At 35.4% G+C, this 23,446-nt stretch overlaps 1 protein-coding gene across 2 annotated transcripts in view; it reads right to left on the reverse strand.

The window, feature by feature from the left end:
• Positions 1 to 439: 439 nt before the first annotated feature.
• LOC140169617 (sorting nexin-8-like) overlaps positions 440 to 23,446 on the reverse strand; it is a 34,847-nt gene continuing 11,840 nt past the window's right edge. Inside the window, exons 6-13 of one of the 2 annotated variants that reach the window (XM_072192886.1) lie at positions 20,374 to 20,495; positions 18,963 to 19,043; positions 17,750 to 17,870; positions 16,624 to 16,796; positions 14,433 to 14,501; positions 13,703 to 13,855; positions 13,167 to 13,316; positions 440 to 1,524 (exon numbers count right to left, since the gene is read on the reverse strand). In XM_072192886.1, the coding sequence (XP_072048987.1) occupies positions 1,384 to 1,524; positions 13,167 to 13,316; positions 13,703 to 13,855; positions 14,433 to 14,501; positions 16,624 to 16,796; positions 17,750 to 17,870; positions 18,963 to 19,043; positions 20,374 to 20,495 (1,010 nt within the window). In that variant the 3' untranslated portion in view covers positions 440 to 1,383. Of the gene's footprint in view, positions 1,525 to 8,205; positions 8,770 to 13,166; positions 13,317 to 13,702; positions 13,856 to 14,432; positions 14,502 to 16,623; positions 16,797 to 17,749; positions 17,871 to 18,962; positions 19,044 to 20,373; positions 20,496 to 23,446 lie in introns of those variants that run through there. The other variant, XM_072192896.1, reaches the window with a different exon arrangement.

Genomic DNA, 23,446 nt, shown 5'->3' on the forward strand with positions numbered 1-23,446 from the left:
ATTCAATAATGTACCTGGATTAAATGGACTGGGAGAAGGCACTTTGCATACTTCTGTTGAATTTGGCAGTTTTGTTTTAAATCTAAGTATCAACAAAATAAATCATGATCACTAACCAATAGCAATGAGGCATTCCAGTTGAAATCCATACACCCTATGGAAGACATGACCTTAATCTTCCACATATGGAGTGTGAATTTCAAATGGGGTTAGCTGAATGGATGACTATAAATCTACACCTGTGTGGGAGATTGAAGTCTTCCACAGGGGTTTATGGATTTCAACTGGAATGATAGTTCATGCATATGACTAGCTAAAATCTCATACATGGCTAATTCAAATGTCTAGATCAAATGTGATGTAGCCTGTCAAAAACATGAGTAACTAGGTGTTTCTCCTTTCCTTCATTCATTTTGCAGTAAACCTTCAACGAGCGCATACTACCGTCATATTGTATATGGAGCTAACAACGCGTACGGTGCAAAGTTCATTCATTAATTTCCACTCGACAACAGCAGATCGCCTCAGCAGCCAATCAGAGACAAGTGTGTTTCAACGCAGTCAATACATGACGATGCATGCTTAAAATACGCTCTTGTCAGAGGTTTACAGCAAAATATTAAAGGTGCTTTACCATAGGATGAACTAATTACGTTGACATGCCACGAGGCCACACTATTGAAGAGACTGCATTGAGGTTCAGAAACAAGGGCTTTACTAAATAGTATGGCATCATGAAATGATTTGTGCATCTTATGGTAAAACCCTGTACTTAATAGAGCCTTTTCAATAGTATGGCATCGTGGAAGGTCACCATTTTTTGTTCATATTTATGGTAAAGCAATTTTTTTGCGTGAAGCAGATCAAACCTCTGGAAGATATATGTAGTTGCCTAGTTAGGCCTGGTTTTGACAGAATGCATCACAAATATATTAGGAGAGCTTGAATCATATTTTGGTTACAATCTAGTAGGCAAGATAACAAATAAGTATATTTGGGTAATGCCCAATGGACATCCAAACTTTTACCTGGCTCATACTATACCATAAACAATATACTTTATTACACATTATGTAAACATCCAAAAATGCATTTGCACATCAAATGCTCATTTTGTATAATAATCAAAATATGCTCATATAAAGCTACATTTGAGATGTTCTTGTCCATTCGGGGATTGTTGTATCTCATTACGCCTTGTATTATGCCGTATTATAATTATTATAATCATAATCAAAACAAAGAAAAAAAATTATAATATAACTTGGGTATTACTAAAAAAATTAAACACAAAATAAATCATCTGATAATCTAAGTTGTCATTGAAAAAAACAGCAGCTGATATTAAACATATTACATACTCTTGCTTGAAGAGAGCAGGTTTCAGAATCTTATTCCAGGAGATGTTGGCGTGGTTGGTGAACCTGGCATCGTTGTTGTTGTTGTTGGCGAGCCGGGTGTTCCGTTGCTACCAACGTAAAGGCTGCTGCATTTGGGTTCAAGCTGATCCCAAATCTTAACGAGCTGAAATCACAAAGATCATCATCACAGGAGAACAGTCAGACAAGCATTTTGAAAATGACATTATCTACTGAATTTGTGAAAAATGTAAACAATGTTAATAAAAATCATGATATATATAATAATATTAAATAAAATACAGATTATCAATCCTGAATATTGGGGTAAGTGGTAATATTTCAAAGATAACTCCCCTTAGTATTCTCTATAATCAATGACTTCCTACAAGCAAGTCGGATTTTGTGAACCCCACTCCGTGCACACAATGCAACAATGTGACAAGCCCATGACGGTGGCCATCTTGGATGTACAGGGGAGGTGAATTTCAAAATGACTTGTGACAAATATCATTTGAAATGTTTTGAAGTTTTTGATTACCCGTATATCCAAGATGGCCACCATCATCCTACATGCAGCTCACAATATTGCAGGCGCTGGGAGTGTGATTTCGCCCAACTTGCAATATTAATGTACATTGTAGTATGTGTAAAGGGACAAACAAAAATAATGTTACAGCCCTTTGAATATAACTGGATTTATTAAAAGCCCCACTCCTTTCTAGTAGCCCATCTATAACAGAACTGAATGTGGAGCCAAAATAACATTGATATTTGTAAGAATTGATTCAAAATGTTTCTCACCATCCCTCCATAACTAAACTAGTTTCTTTCATAGGCCTTCATTCATCTTCAGATTTGTTGCATTACGTTTTACACAATAGAGGCCATCAGCCTTTCGCCATCTTGTGGGTACAGCTTGCCACGCAACTGTTATCACGTGTCAACGCGGTGATTTTGATGTTCACGCACGGAGATCGAACGACCATCACAGCGTATACCCACAAGATGGCAGCATATGACGTCACGCTGACGGCCTCTATAATCAATGACATCATATAATGCTGATATATTGCTTCCACCTGCACATATTGTTTCTAGGATTACTTGATTTTGCTGCCTCTAAAACAACTTTTACCAGCTGTAGTTATACATATGCACTATATTCAATACCAACAGCACATTGTTTGTCCAAAAACTGGTGTTAACAAGCATTTCCTGCTTGAGTTACTTCATGCTGAACCATGAGCACACAGAACAACAAAATGATGGTTTTCTGTCTGCATGTTCCTAATGGATGAGGGAATGATTCACACCAGCTAGAATCATGAATGCACCAGTTTCTTTTTAATGACCTCATTTCATCTGGTGCACCACATACTGATCTAAATGTATCTTAAAAGTCGTGCCTTGTGTCATTTTCAGTGGCATTGTTCTATTTCATACATGTTCAGATTCACTGTCAAATGAACTTAATATATTAAATTTTAAGTATTATCACAATATTACAATCCCATTGTCCATTTCCTAAGAGAGAGAACATGCTGACATATCATAAAACAATATGAATAGTACACTGACAATAAATATCCCACAAGGCAGCCTTTTACATTAACAATTGGTGATATTGGCCCTGCGAGAACCAGAGACTCATTACAGGTATGACTGTTATTATTTTGTTTTTGATACCTTGTGCATCAAAGAAATCCCGTAAATTCCCCAGTATGCTTTTTGTATTCTTTCAGAAAGGGCCACGCCCAAGTGCAATGTGTGCCGTTCTAAATTCTATAATAATGTTTTGAGTCTCACCAATTTAGTATTACTAACTAAACAAGTAAAGAGCAAGAACACCCAATACCTCAGCGTATATGACAAGGTGAACAGTTGCAGATAATACATTTTGTACCATATTCCACTATATGTGACGTGTCATGTCAAAAGGAGACACTTTTGGGCAGGTTATCAATTTTGAGCTTTTTACATATCTTTTAAAAATATAGAGATATTTTGCTCCACAACACCGTTTTCCCCAATGAAATCGGACATTTCTAAACAAAGATTTTGCATTCGTAAGTTATGGTATTATAAAATTGGAAATTGAGATATCATCCTTTAAAAATATTATTGACAATGTTGAGAGTAGGAATTACCTTGAAAAATGTCTCAAAAAATACAAGATGCCAATTATCAAGTGTCTCCTTTTGACATGACACGTCACATATATGCATCCAGTATGAAAATAAAACTTAACCCTTCAGCTATGTATAACCACAATGTGTACATTACTGCAATGTCCACCAACTCTGGTGATCGACCATTTGCAGGAACTTTCATTGTAAGAAAACTCAACACCAAGACAAGTAGTTAGTTTTTAAAACAAAACAAGTATTATGGAAAAATAATTTGCATGTTTCAATCACATTGAATCTGTGTAACATATTTGGATATAAGTATTTTTTACATAAAGTAACTAGGTACAACCCAGTATATAAATATGATGTCAGGTATCAGTACAAACATAATGAAAATTACAATTGGTATCATTACCAATTCAGAAGATCATTTTATCTAGGGCTAACCCTAACCCCATCATATATACCAAAACCAGCCAGGTAGCGTTATAATAAGTCGCAAATAAAGAATCTAGTTCGCGTCTGACTTGGTGATTGGTCATTAGTTATAGCAGCATAGGAAAAGGAGGTCGATTAATTTGGTGCCTTCATGGAGAAAAGAAATCACAGAAAATGGTCAACGATGGAGGTACTTTTGCAGTTCTATTTCCAAGTTCTATTCTAACTTTTAAGAGAGTTTGTATGTATTCCGTTGACTTCAATCATCACCACAAATCGTTAACAAACCATCTGTGTTCCATTGACACCTGATGCCAGATGTGAACTAGTACCTTTAATTCAGACTTTTATTATTGGGATTTCAGGACACCCTGTTTTTATGCCATACTTAATAATAGGCAAAAAACAACAATCACTGCACCAAATATCAGGTATCAATTTAAAATTGACATTTTGCTCACCCATGATAAAAAAATTCAGCCTGTACAATCAAGGTATTTCTTTGCTGCTGGTCAGCCATACAAAATAGTTTGTACAAGTTATTTACAAAAGTTCTGGTGTACAAATCCAAAAGTCGAGTTCCAGCAGGAAACAGACGAGGAGTGCGAGAGTTGATCAGTCAATTTGAGAAAGTACTACGATGTAGTACGAAACGTCATTGAGGTATGTTTATAACATCTTTAATACCGAAATACTTTTGGATTTGTACACCAGAACTTTTGTAAATAATGTATTATGGACAATCCTGATGAATTTATTTACGGAGTTTGTACAAGTGAGAAGGATATACAATATTGAGAACATTGAGAACTTTGAAGCATTAGAGTTAGAGAATATCAGTAATCTCTTGAGATCCATACATTGTGTTTTATACATCTGCACATTTGAAGGCACAATTTTATGTTATGTTTGAAAATCAATGGCATTTATACTCACACAAAAGATTGAATGGGCAATCACACATCCTTTTTTATTCTAAATTGTCTTCATAAGTTCATAGGGCCAGGCTGATGCTTAACTTGTCATGGATCAACTTGCCATAGATTGGACCAGTGGCAATGGTTCACAACTTGTCTAAACCCCATTGCAACTGGCCTACATCATGGTAATTTGGGTATACTGTAATCGTTCATATTTCTCAACAAATTTACAAGACTCAAATTTGTGACATGACATCCAAGATTCCAAGCAAGTAATTATAATTTGCTTGATGCTTAAACTTGCAAGTCTCAAATGCCAACAGCTAGGCCACAGGTTGACCCACAAACTCAAACCCTTCTCCATAGGTGCACTTTCCACCATATATGTTACTTTGGACCAAACCCATACTATACCCAAATGCATCCATTCAATTTTTTGAGAGTCAGAAAAACAGGTTTTTACACATTACAGTTGCTCACAGATTAATAAAGAACCAAGGTTATGAGAACAATAACAATGCACATAATATGAAACACAATCAAGGTTCTCTAGAATTAGTATGACTCAAGGTGTGGGAAAATGGTCTCACAACATACAAAATGCAGCCCTTCCCTTACAGATCCCTATCTGAAACAATCAAAGGAGTCACACACTGTAAATGTGTGCAGAATTCCTTTTACAAATTAAGCGTACTGCTAACCAACCAGCCTGTATTATTGTCCACAAGGTCCTATTGCATACGCTTAGCATTGCGTGCGTATATGCGATGTTTAACACATAAAAGGAACCTTGCAACAGATTATACAGTACTGTTAGATCCAATTCCAAATCCCTTTAAATCCATCTTCAATTGTGCAAGTTGTTTATAAGGTATTTCAATTCATACAGTCAATCATATGCCAAAGTCTTCACAATATGCAACAATTTCAAATTTGTTATACACTAATAGAAATGTGATAATAGTGTTTAGAGTAAAACACACAACTGAGGAACTATACACACTCCCATTCCTTATACCGGTAATCATCTGTATCTAGTACTGTCTCCTTGACAAAGCAGCTATCATTGGAGCAAAAAGTGGTCAGGTAAATTAACCACAGCAACTATGCTAATACCTTATTTGCTTTCTACTATGCAGCATCTTTCATGCCAATTGTTCATTTTTGCACACAACATGGACATTTTGGAAGCATACAAAAGGAACTCTCTCAAGAGACTAGACATGGAAACTGCAACTCAATATGGCCCAGAATGTAACACATTCAGATATCCACCACAGTATGGAGGTTAAATGTTCCAAGCAAAGTGCTATATGTGGAGTGCTATTCAGCTGGTTCTGAATGTAAAGAATAACGAGGTGAATGCTAGACGATGAAGTTACGGCTAGCGTCTAGCATGCCATCTTGCTAATTTAAATTGAGCTCCCATCTGAATAGCAGTCCACATAACGCTGCACACTGATAACTTAATCTCCAAATTGAATTGTCATACATGTGGACAAAAAATAATATCGTTCTAGATTAACTGGCAACTGCCTGATATTAAATGATAATTGACATCTGGTGAGTGAGAATTCCCCTAGTCTAGCCTCTTTAACCATCCATCCATCCCCATTTGATTTTAACTTAGCTTATGTAAAATATTATTGCATACAGGGTGACAAATAGCACAGGCAAATTATCAAAATAGATCAAATACGTAACAAAGCACCTGGGTTATCAGAAAATTCACAATAAGCCATCAATCAACCAGTCCCTCAGCAAAAGGGCATTATATGGTCACCAAAATCAAATTTTTGCCATATAAAATACCAATGTTTACTGTTACAATCGGAGTAAATTTTAAAACCCCTTTACCCTGGTAGGAAGTAAAACAATTTGGTATGGTTGAAATAGTTACTTTTCACTGGCATCATGTGAATTTTCTTACCCAAAAATTCTCCCAGTTCAAGAAAATTGCAAACTAATTTTTCAAAATAAATTTTTGACCGTGATATAATTACATACACAGCCAAGTCATGCAGACTGGGCTGGAGTCTAGTTTTTAGAGCAATCAAATAGTATTCAAAATAATTACATCAAACCTGAACAACATATATAAATAGTATTTCCTCTATGTTAGGTTGTCCAGACTTCAACGCAGTCTACATTATTTCTATCCAGGTACACAAACATCACAATGCAAATGTACACTGAAATATGTGTGTTACATTCTCCCATTAATAATCAAATTTAAAAAAAAGAGTAAAAATCACTTCTGCATTTTCTGGAATTGGAGGTAATTACAAAGGAAGCAATTAAAGCATTAGGTCTGGATAGACAAGCATGGTGGCAGGAAATGAGAAGATTCAGGAATAAGTGGAAAAAATACAAAAATATCACAAATTCACAAAAAGTGGGAAGAAACACCAAAATAAAATTACATTGACTCAAATCAAGGCTCAGATAAACCACTTTATGCAGGTAGGACTGGCTGGCTCATAGGGCTATTCCAGTCAAAATACATACAACCCCATGGAAGACATGGCCTTAATCTTCAATATAGGGAGTGTGAATATCAAATGGGGTTAAATGAATGGTTGACTCCAAATCTACACCTCCTGTGTGGAATGTTAAGGACATATGTTCCATTGGGGGTGTATGGATTTTAACTGCAATTGTTCATTGTGGCAGCTTGAGAAAATTGCAGGCAATCTGCTGGCTATTGTGTTCAGCGAATTCCTTCAGCGGTGCCCCTCTGCTCTTTCTAATTATCGCATAAAAATAATTAGGTCACATGATGCTACGCAGCTTGAACAGCGAATGAAGTGGTGATGTGATGATGATGTGATTCAATCAGCCAATCAGAACCCCACTTCTGTATACGCCATAAACTGCGCCAAATTGGCAGACCGCTGAAGAACTTGCTGAAAACTATATAGTCCATCTATACAACATCATATCATAGTTTCTGCATACTTTCTCCATTTTGAATTAACTTCCTTTACTTCTGGACAATGAAACTGGCCTGATTGATCAAAAGTGCAGCAGTCTTTCAGAAAATGTCCAGCCACTTCCTATGGACAGTGCAACTTGCAACACACTTGCAAGTTTCCCACAAAATTTGAATTTTTAAAAAATAAGTTTTGAACTTGATCCAATGTGTAAAAGAACTTTTGTTTCCTCTAACAATATGTGACCGTACACCACGAATGAGCAGTAAATGTCCTCAATTGTGCTACTGTATCTCATTAAAATGAGGCACGAAGGTCCAAATTGAAATATTATGAATTTGGTGCTTCATGCCCATTTTACACTGTAACTCAGAATACAATTGAGGACATTTACGGCTCATTCGTGGTGTACGGTCACATATATACTATGAGGATGAGAGGGTTTAAGCTGTTAAGTGACTAGATTATTGAAAAAAAAAGTATGGCTATAATTAACAGGGGTTATACATGTAGGCCTATTACTGAAAAAATATCTGATACAGAACAATTTTATGGACTAACATTTTAATAAGTCTCAGTGAGTTTTTGGACTCAACCTCAACATTTTAGTGTATACTGAACATACATGACTGAAGTAAAGCCCCTTTCGTGAACAACATGTTAATGTTTCAATAAAATAGATCCATGCTGCTAGGAATGGGACTATTGCTCTCAAATGATTCTTGTTGTCAACATCTTAACCAAAATGATGCCATATTTTCTTGATATTTCTAGCAGATAGTTGTGAATTACAGAACTGTATTTCAACAAAATGTGAGATTTGTAGTGACAGCAAGTGACAGTCACAGGTGGGTTTTAAGTACATCAAAAAAAAAGTATAAAATCTAAAAATAGTTTTTTAATGTCAGGTGTTATTACACTCTGGTCCATTGGCTGTTGGCATGTGGGTCTTGATCTTATCCATGGAATTTTCCCAGACTTGATGGAGCTGTAATGACGAGATATGGAATGGAAGAAAAGAACAAAACATGGGAAATGCATGAGGGAGGGGTTGTAGCATGAAATATAATGTTTAAAATCAACATTCTTTTTCTCTGTGGTTTGAATTGGGATAAATGTGTGACATCAATATACCACTGCTGTTCACTTGTAGCATTATCGGCAACAGCAGATTGCAGAGTGACCAATCGCAGTCAAATGCGTGGTTGGTTGGGGACTGCTCTATAATCCGAAGGTTCTAAAATCCGAAGGTTCTTTAGTCCGAAAGTTCGCTAGTCCGAACACGTGTTCATAGCATTCGTTAGTCCGAATTTTAAAAGAGGTTCTCTAGTCCGAAAAAAAATTGAAAAGAGGTTCTTTATTCCGACGGTTCTTTATTTCAAGGTTCTATAGTCCGAATTTTAAAAACGGTTCTCTAGTCCGAATATGAAAATAGTCTCTATAGTCCGAATTTAAAAAACGGTTCTCTAGTCCGAATATGAAAATAGTCTCTATAGTCCGAATTTAAAAAAGGGTTCTATAGTCCGAATATGAAAATAGTCTCTATAGTACGAATTTTAAAAAGGGTTCTATAGTCCCAATATAGAAATAGGCTCTATAATCCGAATTCAAAAAAGGGTTCTCTAGTCCGAAATTGTAAAACGGTTCTATAGTCCGAAACGGATACCGTGTTCTTTAGTCCGAATCAGTAAAAAGGTTCTATAGTCCGAATTTTTAAAACATTAACATATACTGCGCCTCTAGCTAGATAATACTAAAGCAGAGTCTATGGCAACGGGATATGACGCTACTGCTATTAAAAGGGCGCACACCACCAAATCACGATGTAATGACGATGTAATGTAGATGGATTACGGTAAAAACAAAAATATTTTTAGAGATATTTTGGCCTTTCTGTGGAAAAAAGAGAGGCATGTTATAGCATAAATAAATATTTGAGACCTACACATGAACTTGGATCGCCCAACAAGTTGCATAACACAATTTTTTAATAAAGTAGGCCGTCGGATTGAAAAATGGCCAGAAACGGTTTTTCAGGGTCTACCCTGAACGGGTCGAAAAAATGAAAAACGGATACAAATGAAGAAAATATCACCAGAATAAAGGTGAACGTTAATGTATGCTACTTAAAAATATCCAGAGAAACCAACCATGTTGAACTTCAGCGGATTTGTATTTAACAAGTGATGATTTGACACTGAAACAAATGATAAAAATAAAATTCGGACTATAGAACCCGCTTACCAATTCGGACTAAAGAACACGGTATCCGGTTCGGACTATAGAACCGCTTTTGCAATTTCGGACTATAGAACCTTTTTTCAAATTCGGACTATAGAGCCTATTTCCATATTCGGACTATAGAACCCTTTTAAAATTCGGACTATAGAGCCTATTTTCATATTCGGACTAGAGAACCGCTTTTAAAATTCGGATTAAAGAACCTCTTTTAATATTCGGATTAGGGAACCTTTTTGAAATTCGGACTATAGAACCTTCGAAATAAAGAACCGTCGGAATAAAGAACCTTCGTAATAAAGAACCATCGGATTAAAGAACCTTCGGACTAAAGAACCGTCGGACTAAAGAACCTTCGGACTATAGAGCTTCCACCGGTTGGTTAGCCTCCTTCCCAGAGGGTTTCTGTCTTACCTAACAAATCAGTATAGTGAATAACATGGAGGTGGGGTGATCAATAGTGCCTATTCTCTGTCCAAATGTTTTGTGAACAGACTGAGCAGAAAGGTCAATGGTTGTTGCCTGCATTTAGCTGCAATACTGGAGCCAATCGCAGAGATGTTGTTTCTGCTCAATTACAGCCGTTTTGTTTTAAGAACGACAAAACCTGTCTCGGAAGGAGACTAGTGCATGGTAACACAAATACATGCCACATATTTGAAGCCCTCAAGACAGAGAAAAAGAATATTGCAACTTAATTAATGTTGATCTATCATATTGATGAATACATGCAGGTGTTGTTAATAATATTGTAGGAATGGAATGTCTCTTGTAGTAAGATAACTTTCTGCAGTATTTGTGAGGGTTTTTTGTTTGTTTTTGTGTGTGTTTTTGTGGACTGCGAGGGGTGTGGTATGGTTATCCTATGTGAATAGGTGACCTTGCTCTGCATTGACCTTATAAGTACTGATTCTTGGGCTTTTACAGTTTACAACAACCAAATACCACCTGGAAAATTACCTCAATGAGAATGCTATGTTACAAAAAAGAATAAAATTTGGTATCAAAACATTAATCTTCTGTGTTTTAATATTTGGTACTATATAACTTGCACTTTTGGGGTCCAAAACTCCTATTTTTGACAAATGGAACCCCCAAAAGATTCTCAAGTAGTAATGAGTCTTGTGAACCCCGTATTTTTCTTCTCTGGACATCCACACATCAGCTTAGAGATTAACAGTACTCTTGCATTTGCATTTGTCACTTCACAACAACACAGGATGTTAATATTGAATAACAGGATGTTAATGTATGCTTGCCTATGACTAATAATGTATGCTTGACTATGACTAATGCATGTTTGACTATGACTAATAATGTATACTTGACTAGGGCTATTAATGTATGCTTGACAATGACTAATGTATGCTTAACTAAGACTACTTTAGTATGCTGACTATGACATGCAATTACTGATTATGAAGACTGGTGTTGGGCAGCATGCTACCACCATGGCATGATTTAGAAACATCCGGAATAGAATTTCATCAAGTTGATCAATCTTGAACCTTGCAAAATCGTGTTTGCGAGAATCATTTCTTACAAAGTCACTGCAGTGTACATTTAAAAATCTTTACCAGAATCGATTCTTGAATGAATTCACACAGAAATTCCATCCATATAAACATTTAAACTGATATTCATGTGTATGTTTCAAAAATCAAACCAGTTATGTTAAAAACAGTGCCTATCATGTACAGTAGTAACACTGTTACATACACTATAGCATCGCTGGCCAGGAAAACCTCATGTAATTTCAAAGGTCAAATACAAAACCTCATAATGTAAAAAGTGGGTCCAAATGACAAAACCTTTTATGTAGCGATTTTGACATTTTGTGTGAGACACAAAAAAACGGTACAAAATTAGTAAGATTACATAGAAAATATTGCTGCTTATTTGGCTATACACAGACACTTAATGCAGTTAAAAGAAAAGCACCAGGAGATGTGCTGGGACATTTTCTTCAAGTGGACCCATAAAAATAGAATTTGAGCAAAATTGCACATTTGAGATTTTGTTATTGGGGCCCACTTTTTACATGAGGTTTTGCATTTGACCTTTAGAATATGGCTGTTTTCACTGTTCAACAACGATAATTTGTACAAAGTTACAAAATTTGGTGTAATTCACTTTTATTATAAAGGAGCTAGAAAATGGCACGGTTCAAGTCTTTGGTATACCTTACCTCTTTAAATAACAAAACTTTTTGTAAATAATTGATTCTGTTTCACACTTATATCAAGCAAACCCAAATTGACAATAAAAAGCTGTCAGTCAAATTTATATGATATTTTTGAAGTGTTTTGTACATCAAGCACTTCAAATAGACTCTGTCCACCAAGTCTGGGCCTAACAATTAGAGTAACAAAATCTATTACAAAAACTAATGTTATGTAATATCAAAAACTTGTACCAAACCATTGATTGCGCTATTCCAATTAACCACACTCCTCCTGTGAATTTTAGAAATATCTTCCACATGGGGAGTATGAATTGTCGAATGTAATTAACACATTAGGCACCTTTGTTTGAATTCCATACACCCTCTGAGAAAGAATCCCAAAACTTTCGGCGAGTGAATTTCAAATAGAGTTGTTTAATGTGCTAATAAGCCAAATCGGCATTAGAAGTTTGCAATGCATTGTGGGACAGTTTTTGCATTTTTAGGACACTTTGTCCTTTGACCTATCAGAAATATTGGTTTTGTGCATACAAAAATAATTTTAAAAGTTTTACTAGAATAAAACAAATCAAAAAATATATTTGTTGTATAAATTAATTATTTAAATATTTTTAATGATAACATTTTTACAATAATAGATAAATAAATAATAATTAGAGAAATTTCCCCGATATGTCAGAGGTCAAAGTGTCCTAAAAGTGCTCTCAAAAACCGGAAGTCACAATGGCGATTGGGCTTATTGCATTTGAAATTCATACTCCCACTGTGGCCAACATCTTCCACTGGGGAAAGTGGACTTTAAATGGATTAGCCCATTTGAAATCTAGGACTTAGAAGGTGGCAAATATTATTTTAGGAGATTGGTGAATGCATGAGTCATTTTTGTCATTCATATTGTTAAAACTGCATTTTATCATTATTGTTACTACAGAGGAAGGGAATAAATTGAGAGTGTTATTTACCTCTTTGTGGCCTTGTAGTTCAGCCTGTGCAAATGCTTTCATAATATCAGCTAAGATTTCAATGTTGGCATGGATTAGTTGCGTTTCCATTTGAAGACAGTGTAATGAGTAGTAATTCCTATTCTCCATTGTCATGATTTGAGATTCTTGCTGCAAATTATTTCAAAAAATAAAAATAATGATTTATGATAGAGCCTGGTATTGAATTTACATTATAGATTAGTCCACCATGTTTCAAGGATCACTGTGCCAATGATACCAAACAGCCTTGTATCAAATTCACACAAAAGATATTTTGGTCACTAAGCCATCTCTCAACAAGGTGAGTGGGGCAGATTCAAACTTTCATGAGTCTACGAGTCTGATCAAGTCGAAGATCAAGAAGGTTGTGAACTGATGACTGTGATCACAGTCTCACTCTGGCTAATGAATGATGGAGTACCATTCCGACGTAGGAATTAATTTCTTGTATTGGGATCCAAAATTTAAATCAATCTAGTTGTTTATTTTCTTTCCATTTCCTATTATATTTGTACCTCCAATATTCTAGATTCTAGTTGTTCTACTTCTCCAAGTTTTTCACCTCCTCCTAATGTAGCACTCATCTTTTTCTTCTTGATTGCTCCCATCTTAGCTAAGGCAGCCTGGTGATCTCTTAGTACACCTTTCTCATGTCTTTCTGTCAGATCCTGCAGAGAGAAGGAAGAAACATATAAGTATGTCAGGAACCTTTAAGCCAAGTGTCCACAAAACTAAAATCATAAGAATTTGTTTTATTCCAGGTATCAGAATTTCGAGCCATAAAGCACTTTTTTCTCTTGACTGAAACATTCCTAATGCTTAGTTTGACTTAACTGAGAAAGAAAGTTTAAATATAGCAAAACCAATATAGTATTAGTGACAACTGACACCACAATTGAGCTGAAAATGCAATGATCCTGACAATACAATAAAACACAATGTAAATTGTCACATAATTTCAATTAAAACTTCCTGACTGAACAGTTATCTAATCTTAAATACATTAATGCATTAAATCATGTATCACACTTGAAAAAGTTAATGCGCAAAACAGGGTTGTCTCTGTGCATGTTCATAAAAGTGAGCAGATATGCACTTTTTTAAAGAAGTTATTTAAGTTTATCATCAAAAGTCTGAAAATAATAGAAAATTCATCATGAAAAAAACCACACACCACATTGCATTTCCAACTTCCTGTGAGAACAGAGACACCCTTCTTTTTTGCCTTAGCGGTCTCATACATACCTTATACGCTTGTAAAAGATCTAGAATCAAGGCTAGTTTCTCTCCTACTGTGTCGACTTCCCTCCTGCCCTGTTTCACAGTGAAAAGGAAGTTGAACAAGTACCATTAGTTACCAACACACATTGTTTGCAGAAACAAGCTCATATAAGATGGTGAGTAACTAGTTGAATACAAGACAAAACTTCAGTGTTACTTTCAAATCACTTCTAACTAAAGTTGACTATCTTTTGAGATGCATCCAGTACAATTGTTGTAAAAGTGTTATTATTTTTTTGTGTGTAAATCAAGACTCGAGCTCAGAAACACAAGGCCTTATTTCCATATTGACCATTTCTAGAAAAATATGACTGAAAATTTTGGTCATACTAAATAACTGCATGTTGTAATATTACCCTTGAGAAAATTTCCAATAACAATCTTCACTTTTTTTGTTAAAATTGTGCTATTTAGGGGAGGTTGGATAAATATGGCTCCTAACACCCCACTCACATATAGCTGTGTAAATATATTAGAATTGTCAAAAAATTACTTGTTATTTGGAGATAAGCCTTTCTGACCTGGACATAATTGAGTAGAGGAAATAGACCTTGTGTTGCTAAGCCCTCAAATCCCCATTAACGATGGGGGCCATGAAATCCACCAGTTACTGCCATTAACCTTGTTATTGTGATGAATCATATCAGTAACAGTATATAGTCCGTATACCTTACTCGAGTCAGAAAAGTAATATCAAATTTTGAGATTTTCTCAAAAACTGTTAACTGGGAATCTGTCATGCTAGTTGGATTCTTTGCATCATTTCCTTTCTGAAAATGTATACTTTTATATCGTCAGCCTGCTACGCTAATTGCCTAAATTATTTATTGTAATTTTGAGAACAAAGAACAAAATGTGGTTCAAGCATGCATCAGTTAGGTAATCACCCAATTATTTCGGATTATTCCCTTCTATTAGTACCATTATCATTTGTTCTTGTGCAAAGATTGGTGAATAATTTTTTTTAATGCATGCTTGAACCATATTTTGTACTTTGTTCTCAAAATTACAAAAAATGACTTAGGCAATTAGCGTAGCAGGCTGACGATATACTTAATAATTAGGCTACATTTAGAGATAGAATAAAAAAACAATATCTAAATTACTGACTCGAGGAAGGTATACAGACTATAGGCTTATTTAATACTAAGTGAAAAGAAGAGTATATGTATAAGCTCATTGAATAAATGCATCAGGTTTGATCAGTAAATTATAAGCATTTTAGATTTTTGTTTGGTAAAACAAAGTGAATATTTACCTACTAGTACTACAATATTTTGCCCTACTTTTTTATGTTTACCATCCATTACTGAAGTCTACAAAAGCGACTAAGGAACACCGGAAACTACTCAAACTTGTTTGCCAGGAAACTGGATCAGATGACCATATCAGTCACACCTGATGAAGTTCTCCGATGTGTCGGACGAAATAATGTAGTGAGTAAAGATTCACTTGGTTTGTCAAACAAAAAATCCTGTGTGCATTATGTATAACCTTATATTTTAACATCAGTTCAACTGACTCACAATTACCTTAAAGGAGAAACATAGTTGGCCATGCAGGTAGGTATGGTCAATATATCTAATCTATTACTGGGCAGTGACTATTATCATCGATTACTAAATGTTTATTGGATTTGGGCAGGTGACCTTGTCCTTACATATCGCAATGTTCTTTTTACACTTGTCTAGACCTTGGCCAGTGGGAAACTATACTTTTTCTGAATCCTTGCAATGAGAGGAATAATTTGGAGTGCTTGTTAACCAGATTTGAGCAACTTCGAAATTTGACCACTGTGTTGACCTTTAACCTTGAATATGGCCGGTGTGCCAGGAATTATTTTCTGTTAACATCTTGACTGTGTTATAGGACCATAAAAGGAAGCTAAAAAGGTTGGTTTGGTAGAGTCCTGTGGGGGTCATCATTAACTTCCCGTAGATACCGGACTATTGTTTATGTGCTGAGGGACTTTGTGTATATAGAACCAGGTCACAGGGTCACACAGTCAATCAGAACCCTTCTTCTTGTATTTTACGCAGTTTACCAAATCGGCAAAATGTGTAAGAATGTCCAAATGTACACAGACAGACTGGCATATACTTCAAACAAATGGAAATTGTCACTACCAGAATGCAATGCACTAATCTTTATTTACCTGTGTTGAGTATTTATCTGACAATGCAGCAAATTCTACAGCAACAGCTTTGAGGCCACCTTTAATCTTTGGCCATGTTTCATTGAGTCCCATGGCCCATGTTGAGGCAGGCTGATTCTCATTACTTAGTCCACTCAATTCCTTGGCAAAGAGCAGCATATCACTTGCATTGGCTGCAAAAAAAAATAAATGAACAATTTTGGTCAACTGGATAAAAAATAGTTGCCACCACAAAATGATAAGAATTTTTTTGAATATATATGAAAAGAAATATAGTTCTCAGATGCATTACTTTCAATTTGACAAGACAAAAACAATGAACAGGTTTTAAGGTTATTAATTATTTTAAACTGTTATGATTTGGTAGTTCACAGCATCTTACGAATGGTAGTGAGCTTTGGCAAAAACTGCATTGCTCAATTCATAGCGAGCATGTAGAAGAATTAAAATATCACAGATATACTTTTATAGGTGCTGCGGTTCTTGAGTTACATTGTAAAGAGGGCTGAAACAACAACACTTTTGTAAAACGTACATAACTCATTAACTACAATAAATTAAGCAAGTTTGCAAAGTATACGATTTGTAGAATGAACTTTTGCAAAACGTATTAATTTTCAATAATATATTGATCTAGATATTAGGAAAATCAATTTTTAGGTTGCTTCGACCAACAATACCTCGTCTACCCTTAAATTCACATTTTAAATATTTTATCCTTGCTATAGAGGGTGCTGTTGGCCATTTGGGGCACTATAATTATGTTATAAAGCTGAAAAAGATAGCTTGATGTGTAGTATGCTTACCTTTTGAAAATTTTTATAATTTTAACAAAAAAATGCAAAATAGTCGTATTTAGCAGCTGCACTATTTTGAAGTTAGTAATACCGACATAATGACATGATTGCCATTAGGTGTACTACTTGTTTCATTTGATTAAGGCCATTGCCCAGATTCCTAATTGTTCTCTATTATTACGTAATTATACATTCTTTATACTCGCAATGACCCAAGTACTCTTTGTTATACTATTGCTTCAGTTGGGTGATGCTGCATGTTCAGGTTCTGTCATTGTTTTCTACTACACATGTTGTATAAATACCATGATTACACACAGAATACTCACACAATGACCTGACAGCCATTTGGTCTACTACTTGTTTCATTTGGGAGAGGCCGTTAGCCAAATTCCTTAATTGTTCTCTACTATTGCCTAATTGAATCTGCGTATCCATAGGTACAAGATCCTGCAAACAAACACAAGAAATAAGTCAGGTAATGCTATACCTGCAACGGCTATCCCCAGCTGCCACCTTACATGTATAACTCAATTCACCTTTTCGGTAAATCCCATAAGCCTTTGCGAGTACACCTGGGAACTTGCAATGCTCAGTAACAATGTTCGATAAACGATGTGTGCGCAGATCGGCGTGACGTCAAATGACGAGTTCTCAAGGTGTACTTGCAAAGGCTTATGGGATTTACCGAAAAGGTGAATCGAATGGTATAACAATTGAAATGGCAGCCATGTTAGTGGAGAGTGTCAGAGGGACATGTCTACATAGTTTGATTCCACAACCATTCAAAGATATCACCTGTTTTAATATTGTATTACATGCGAATCTCCCATGGAGGCCTCTTGGTGGACAGAACTGAACAAATTCCAATTCCATGCAAAAACAAGATAGTGCTGCATTTCAGAAACGGAAATAGAAACTGTTGTCACAAAATGGCACACCCATTCCAAGTTGATGCTTGTGATGATTTGTGGCAAAATTTTGTACTGCATAATTATGTGCTGAAACACTGCTATAGCACGCTTAAAAGTAACACTGTGACGCTTATGGAGGTGAACGCTTTAAACATTCTGTCAAAAAATGATCTATTAGTCAAACTTACATATCGTTGACGTACAAATGGATGTCCCTTATCACACAGGCCCCCTGAGGTGTATTTTCTTTGGTTTTATGAGCCCATTAAGGTATGCTTTCTTTATGTTTACGGGCCCCCTAGGACCCCGGGCCCGGGGGTAACGCATTCCCTTAACCCCCCTTGTTGGCGGCACTGGGTGAATCAACGGAATGTTCATAACTTGTTTGGCTTAAAATTACAGGAGGACATATCCAAATTATCCACATCTAATTAGGTCATGGGCTTAATTAGGTTGAAAATGGCTAAAGATTAACAGAGGAAGTACATATGAACACATAATAATCTAAGATAATCTAATAATCACAATTAATTAACACATGTGTGTTACTTTCCTATACACAACAGTCCTATTTATTTTGTAACACACGACTGGCAAACATGTCATATAGTTAATGCATAATAAATACCTTAGCTTGAGCAGCAAGTTGACTTGTCACAAACTCATCTGGAAGCCCTCGAAACTGCTGCCTTATTGTGTGTTGCATGTCCTGAAAAGTAAGGAATAACACACATAAGGCAAGTTAAATACAATGTTTGTCTTAAACGTCCCGCGCACATTAGTAAATTTGTGTTCTTATTTTCACCATTTAAAACATGCCAAACAGCTGTGGTTTGTCCACAATATAATTTTCCGAAATTTTGTTACTGCGTCTTTGAAGACTCCGGCTTTAGGCACACAATATACATTATATAAATATTGAATGTCAGTGCAAATGTCATAAAGAGTTTTTAGAATCTGCAAATGGTGTCAGCCATTTATAAAATATTATCTAATTTGAGACAAACCTTGATTTAATTTGGCCTAATGAGATAAAATTGATCCAATCGTATCAGTGGCAGAGTTTTTCATTTTGACAATTTTGCAGCAATTCAAAGATGTGATAACCAGTGCAAAATATACCGTAAAACCCCGTCTACAAGCAAATATAGTGTTTTTTATACAAGCTTAATTAATTCGAAGCAAGCGTTAATATACCAATACAATTGATCGGTCTTAAAATAATACTTGTTTGTATATGCTTGGATCCGTAATTTATTTGCTCAAACTCCATAATGGCAACTGTTCAATAATTAATGTAGCTTTCATCAGAAGCACACTATATGCTTGTAGACAGGGTTTTACGGTATTTTATACCAATAATTAAAGACACAGATAAAAAGAATTTATCGCGTCTGACGTCATCTGTCAATCAAATTCGAGCACGATTTGTTTACAAGTGTCGTGATGATGACTTGCTGAACGCAGATTTATAACCGGGCGCCTTATTGTTAATTTGCACCTTTCGACATGCAAACCATCTCAAAAGTTAGGTCTTTATAGTAGGAAACTTTCTAAACCGAAGGCACCATGTCCACAATGCCTTGAAAAGCTGCTTTTTGCCTTGTGCTATTCCTTTTCTCCGATCAGCACCAGATAGATCGTTCTTCCTTTTACGCGCTGATTAACCTGTGTTAACCAATCAAGGATCATAATTGACAGTGACATCAGACGCGATAAATTGTTTTTATCTTTGTCTTTCATTATAGTACTAGAATTCAGTACAAAACCAAAATTATTACATTTATATTATTGTACCCATTTTAAAAATGTCAGACTGCAATCAAAACCAACAATGGACTATTCCAATTGAAATCCATACATCCCTTGTAGAGGAGATTGCCTTAATCTACCACAAAAGGAGTGTGAATTTCAAATAGGATTACCTGAATGTGTGACTCCATTTGAAATCTACACCCCTGTGTGGGAGATTAAGATGTGTCTTCCATAGGGGATATGGATTTCAACTAGAATAGCCCAATGCTCATACATGTACTTACAGATCCCTGATATGTGAGGAAATATTTAACTATCTCGCTTTGGTGAAACGTTGGATGTCGGACGACCAGCGTCAAGAAACGAATCAAGGCTTTTCTCCTACCCTCTATGAATTCACGATCAGCTGCATGCCATGAAAAATACATAACAAAACATGACTTATTATTAGAAATAAATATACCTTGTAAATGAAGACCCAGTTTCAGTTCTTGATAAATATTCTAAATAATAAGGGAACAACCCAAAAGTTTGATGAAGCCCTATAAACGAAAGTCCTTTCGTTTGAAGGCTAACCCCCTCCCCCTCCCCTCTAACATAAGTGTCAAATATCGAAAATGCCAACCCGTATTCATTGGGCACAGGGCTGTCGCTATGATCGATGGGGTTGTGGAGGGGTGCGACATTGCTAGGATATTGATCACATTTAAGAAACAATAATTCTATTTTATTTTGAAATATTTTTCTTCATAAAAAATTAGGGACTTGCTGGATTTTCAAATAAAAAAGAATCCGTCAAAGTGCGGTACAGATGCTTTAAAAATGAACTTACAAGTTGCAGCTTGCGAGTACTGCACTCTATATTTATTTGAAATCATTTTGAAGCAACCACTGTAAAATGTCAGTATCGTAGTTCAGAAAATACTAAAATTTTACAATTATATATTAAATCCTTAAAAAATGATCAACTTTGACCGATGTTTTAACTACTTCTTTACAAACGTAATCGGACTTTTTGACCCCCTCCCTCCCTAACGAAAGGACTTTCATTTATAGGGCTTCATCGAACTTTTGGGTTGTTCCCTAATATTCTGTTGGTCAGAATGTTCTCACAACTTGTCTATTCCGTGGCTATTCCTCAGCCTCCCTCTGACACTGGAGTGTAAGATGGCTGTTTTGGTAATAAATGTTTAAGTTAAACAGAATCTAAAACAGCAGCCTAATCTTTTTTATGAAAAAAAATAATAAATATTATTCAGTTTGACATTCTCTCAAGTTTGCTCAAGAAAAACAGTAATGGGCTATTCCATTTAAAATCCACACTACCCCTGTGGAAGATTTTGGAAATATATGCCACAGGGGGAGTATAAATTTCAAATGGAATAAGCACATTAGGTAGCTCCATTTGATTTTCATATACCCTCTGAGAAAGATTCAGCCTGAATCTCCCCCTGAGGGAGTGAGTTTCAAATGCTAATGTGTTCCATTTGAAATTCATATTCCCCCGTGGGATATATTTCCAAAATTTCCCTATCATCTCCAATGCACAGTTTCCCTCCACATCCGGGAGTGAGAGCAATAGATGGAGCAAAAGCTTAGATGTCTGACCAACACAATAGCTTCATATAATAAAGATAAAATTCCTGCTAGGTTGTACATTTGATACTAATGTTGAAGGCATTGCTAAGTAAACTCCAAGGACAAAATCCATTAGCCATTAGAAAACAGGACATTTTTGTGGGGAGAAACTTTCACACTTTTCCGAGCTAAACAAACAACAGCAAATTTAAAACCCCACCTAAATATTTTCAACCATTATGCTTTGATATGTTGCTTGCTGTTTCATACCACAAATAAAAGACATTACAAAACTGTTCAAAACAGTTAAAATTTCGAAAAAATAACCCCCGCGAAAATAATCGATTATAGAGCGTTCATTTGTTGTCCACTTTCACTGTCACACTTATGATAATTTCTTCCTGAAGCAATTATAACTAAATTGATTGGACATTACATCTTTGTTAGGGAAAATAACTGCAGGAGTGTTTTATTTGAGAAGGTCAACAAGAACAAATTCAATTATTGTGCTCATATTTGCCATAAATCTAGGCTCATTTGTTCTGGTAATACTTGGCAAGAGTACAGACAGCACAAGAATTAAGATGATACCGGTTTAGTATTTTCACCCCCTTTACATATCCCTAAACAAAGACAGATATGTCGCAATTAAAGCCAGCAGCCAATGACTGCTTCTTTTAGCGCGGAATTTTATAAGATCACTTTTGTTGAAATCTGTCAAGAAATAAAGACACAATGATCCAAAATCCCAAGGAAGATGCAAATTCGAATGTTGCAAATCGCTCCATTGGGTGTCCCGATGATTTGTACACAAAGCATTCTCGAACAAGGACTGCGAGAGTGCAAAAATTTTCAATTTCATACTATTTGAAGTGAAAGTTGATACACATTGTGTTCATTTCGCATGAAGCACAGAAAATTTGCAATTTTACAATATTTTATACCCTAAATTCTTTGAGTTGTTGGGGACCCGCATCCCCATCAGGCATGCCACTGGTGATATTGCCCATTTACAAAGGCAACATTTTATATTTTCCACAATGCTCTCCAAATAACTGATGCACAGTGGTTTAAATAATAAATAAATAATGGGCCTATGATGACTATAATATTTAGAAGTTACAATTTATTTTTGAAGATTACATGATCCAATTACCAGCTAATTCTCAGGCAATACCTCACAAAACACAGATGTGCAAGGCACAAAATACCCATTGAAAGGGCTTGTTTTCTTAATATTGCTACAGACAAATGCACAATTTGTAATTAATCGTGTCTTTTGGATGAGACTGGTGAACAATTTCAATAATTTGTCAAATGTACTCATTATGAAAAAAAAAAAGAAAATAGTTCCAAATTCCAAAGGCTTTTATCATACACAATTTAATGCTTAAAATGTATGTGTAAATATAATAATAATCATTTTTTTAATGTTACGCCAATCAAACAAATTTTTTTAGGCCTTAGTGTTCAATCAATCCAATTTCTGTCAAATATAACTATCTCATGTCCAGCTCTGATAACATCAATTAATCAAACTGGCAATATTTTGTAACGCCAATCAAACAATTGTTTTTGGCCTAATTAATAATGAATTTCATTATATAATTTTCAAAATGAGTACATTTGACATATTATTGAAATTTATCACCAATCTCATCCAAAAGACACGATTAATTACAAATTGTGCATTTGTCTGTAGCAATATTAAGAAAACAACCCCTTTCAATGGGTATTTTGTAATGTTCTCCATTTCAATCTTGTTTCATCTTCTAGTCT

Source organism: Amphiura filiformis, chromosome 1 (genome assembly GCF_039555335.1).
Source record: "Amphiura filiformis chromosome 1, Afil_fr2py, whole genome shotgun sequence".
NCBI classification, from domain to species: Eukaryota; Metazoa; Echinodermata; class Ophiuroidea; order Amphilepidida; family Amphiuridae; genus Amphiura; species Amphiura filiformis.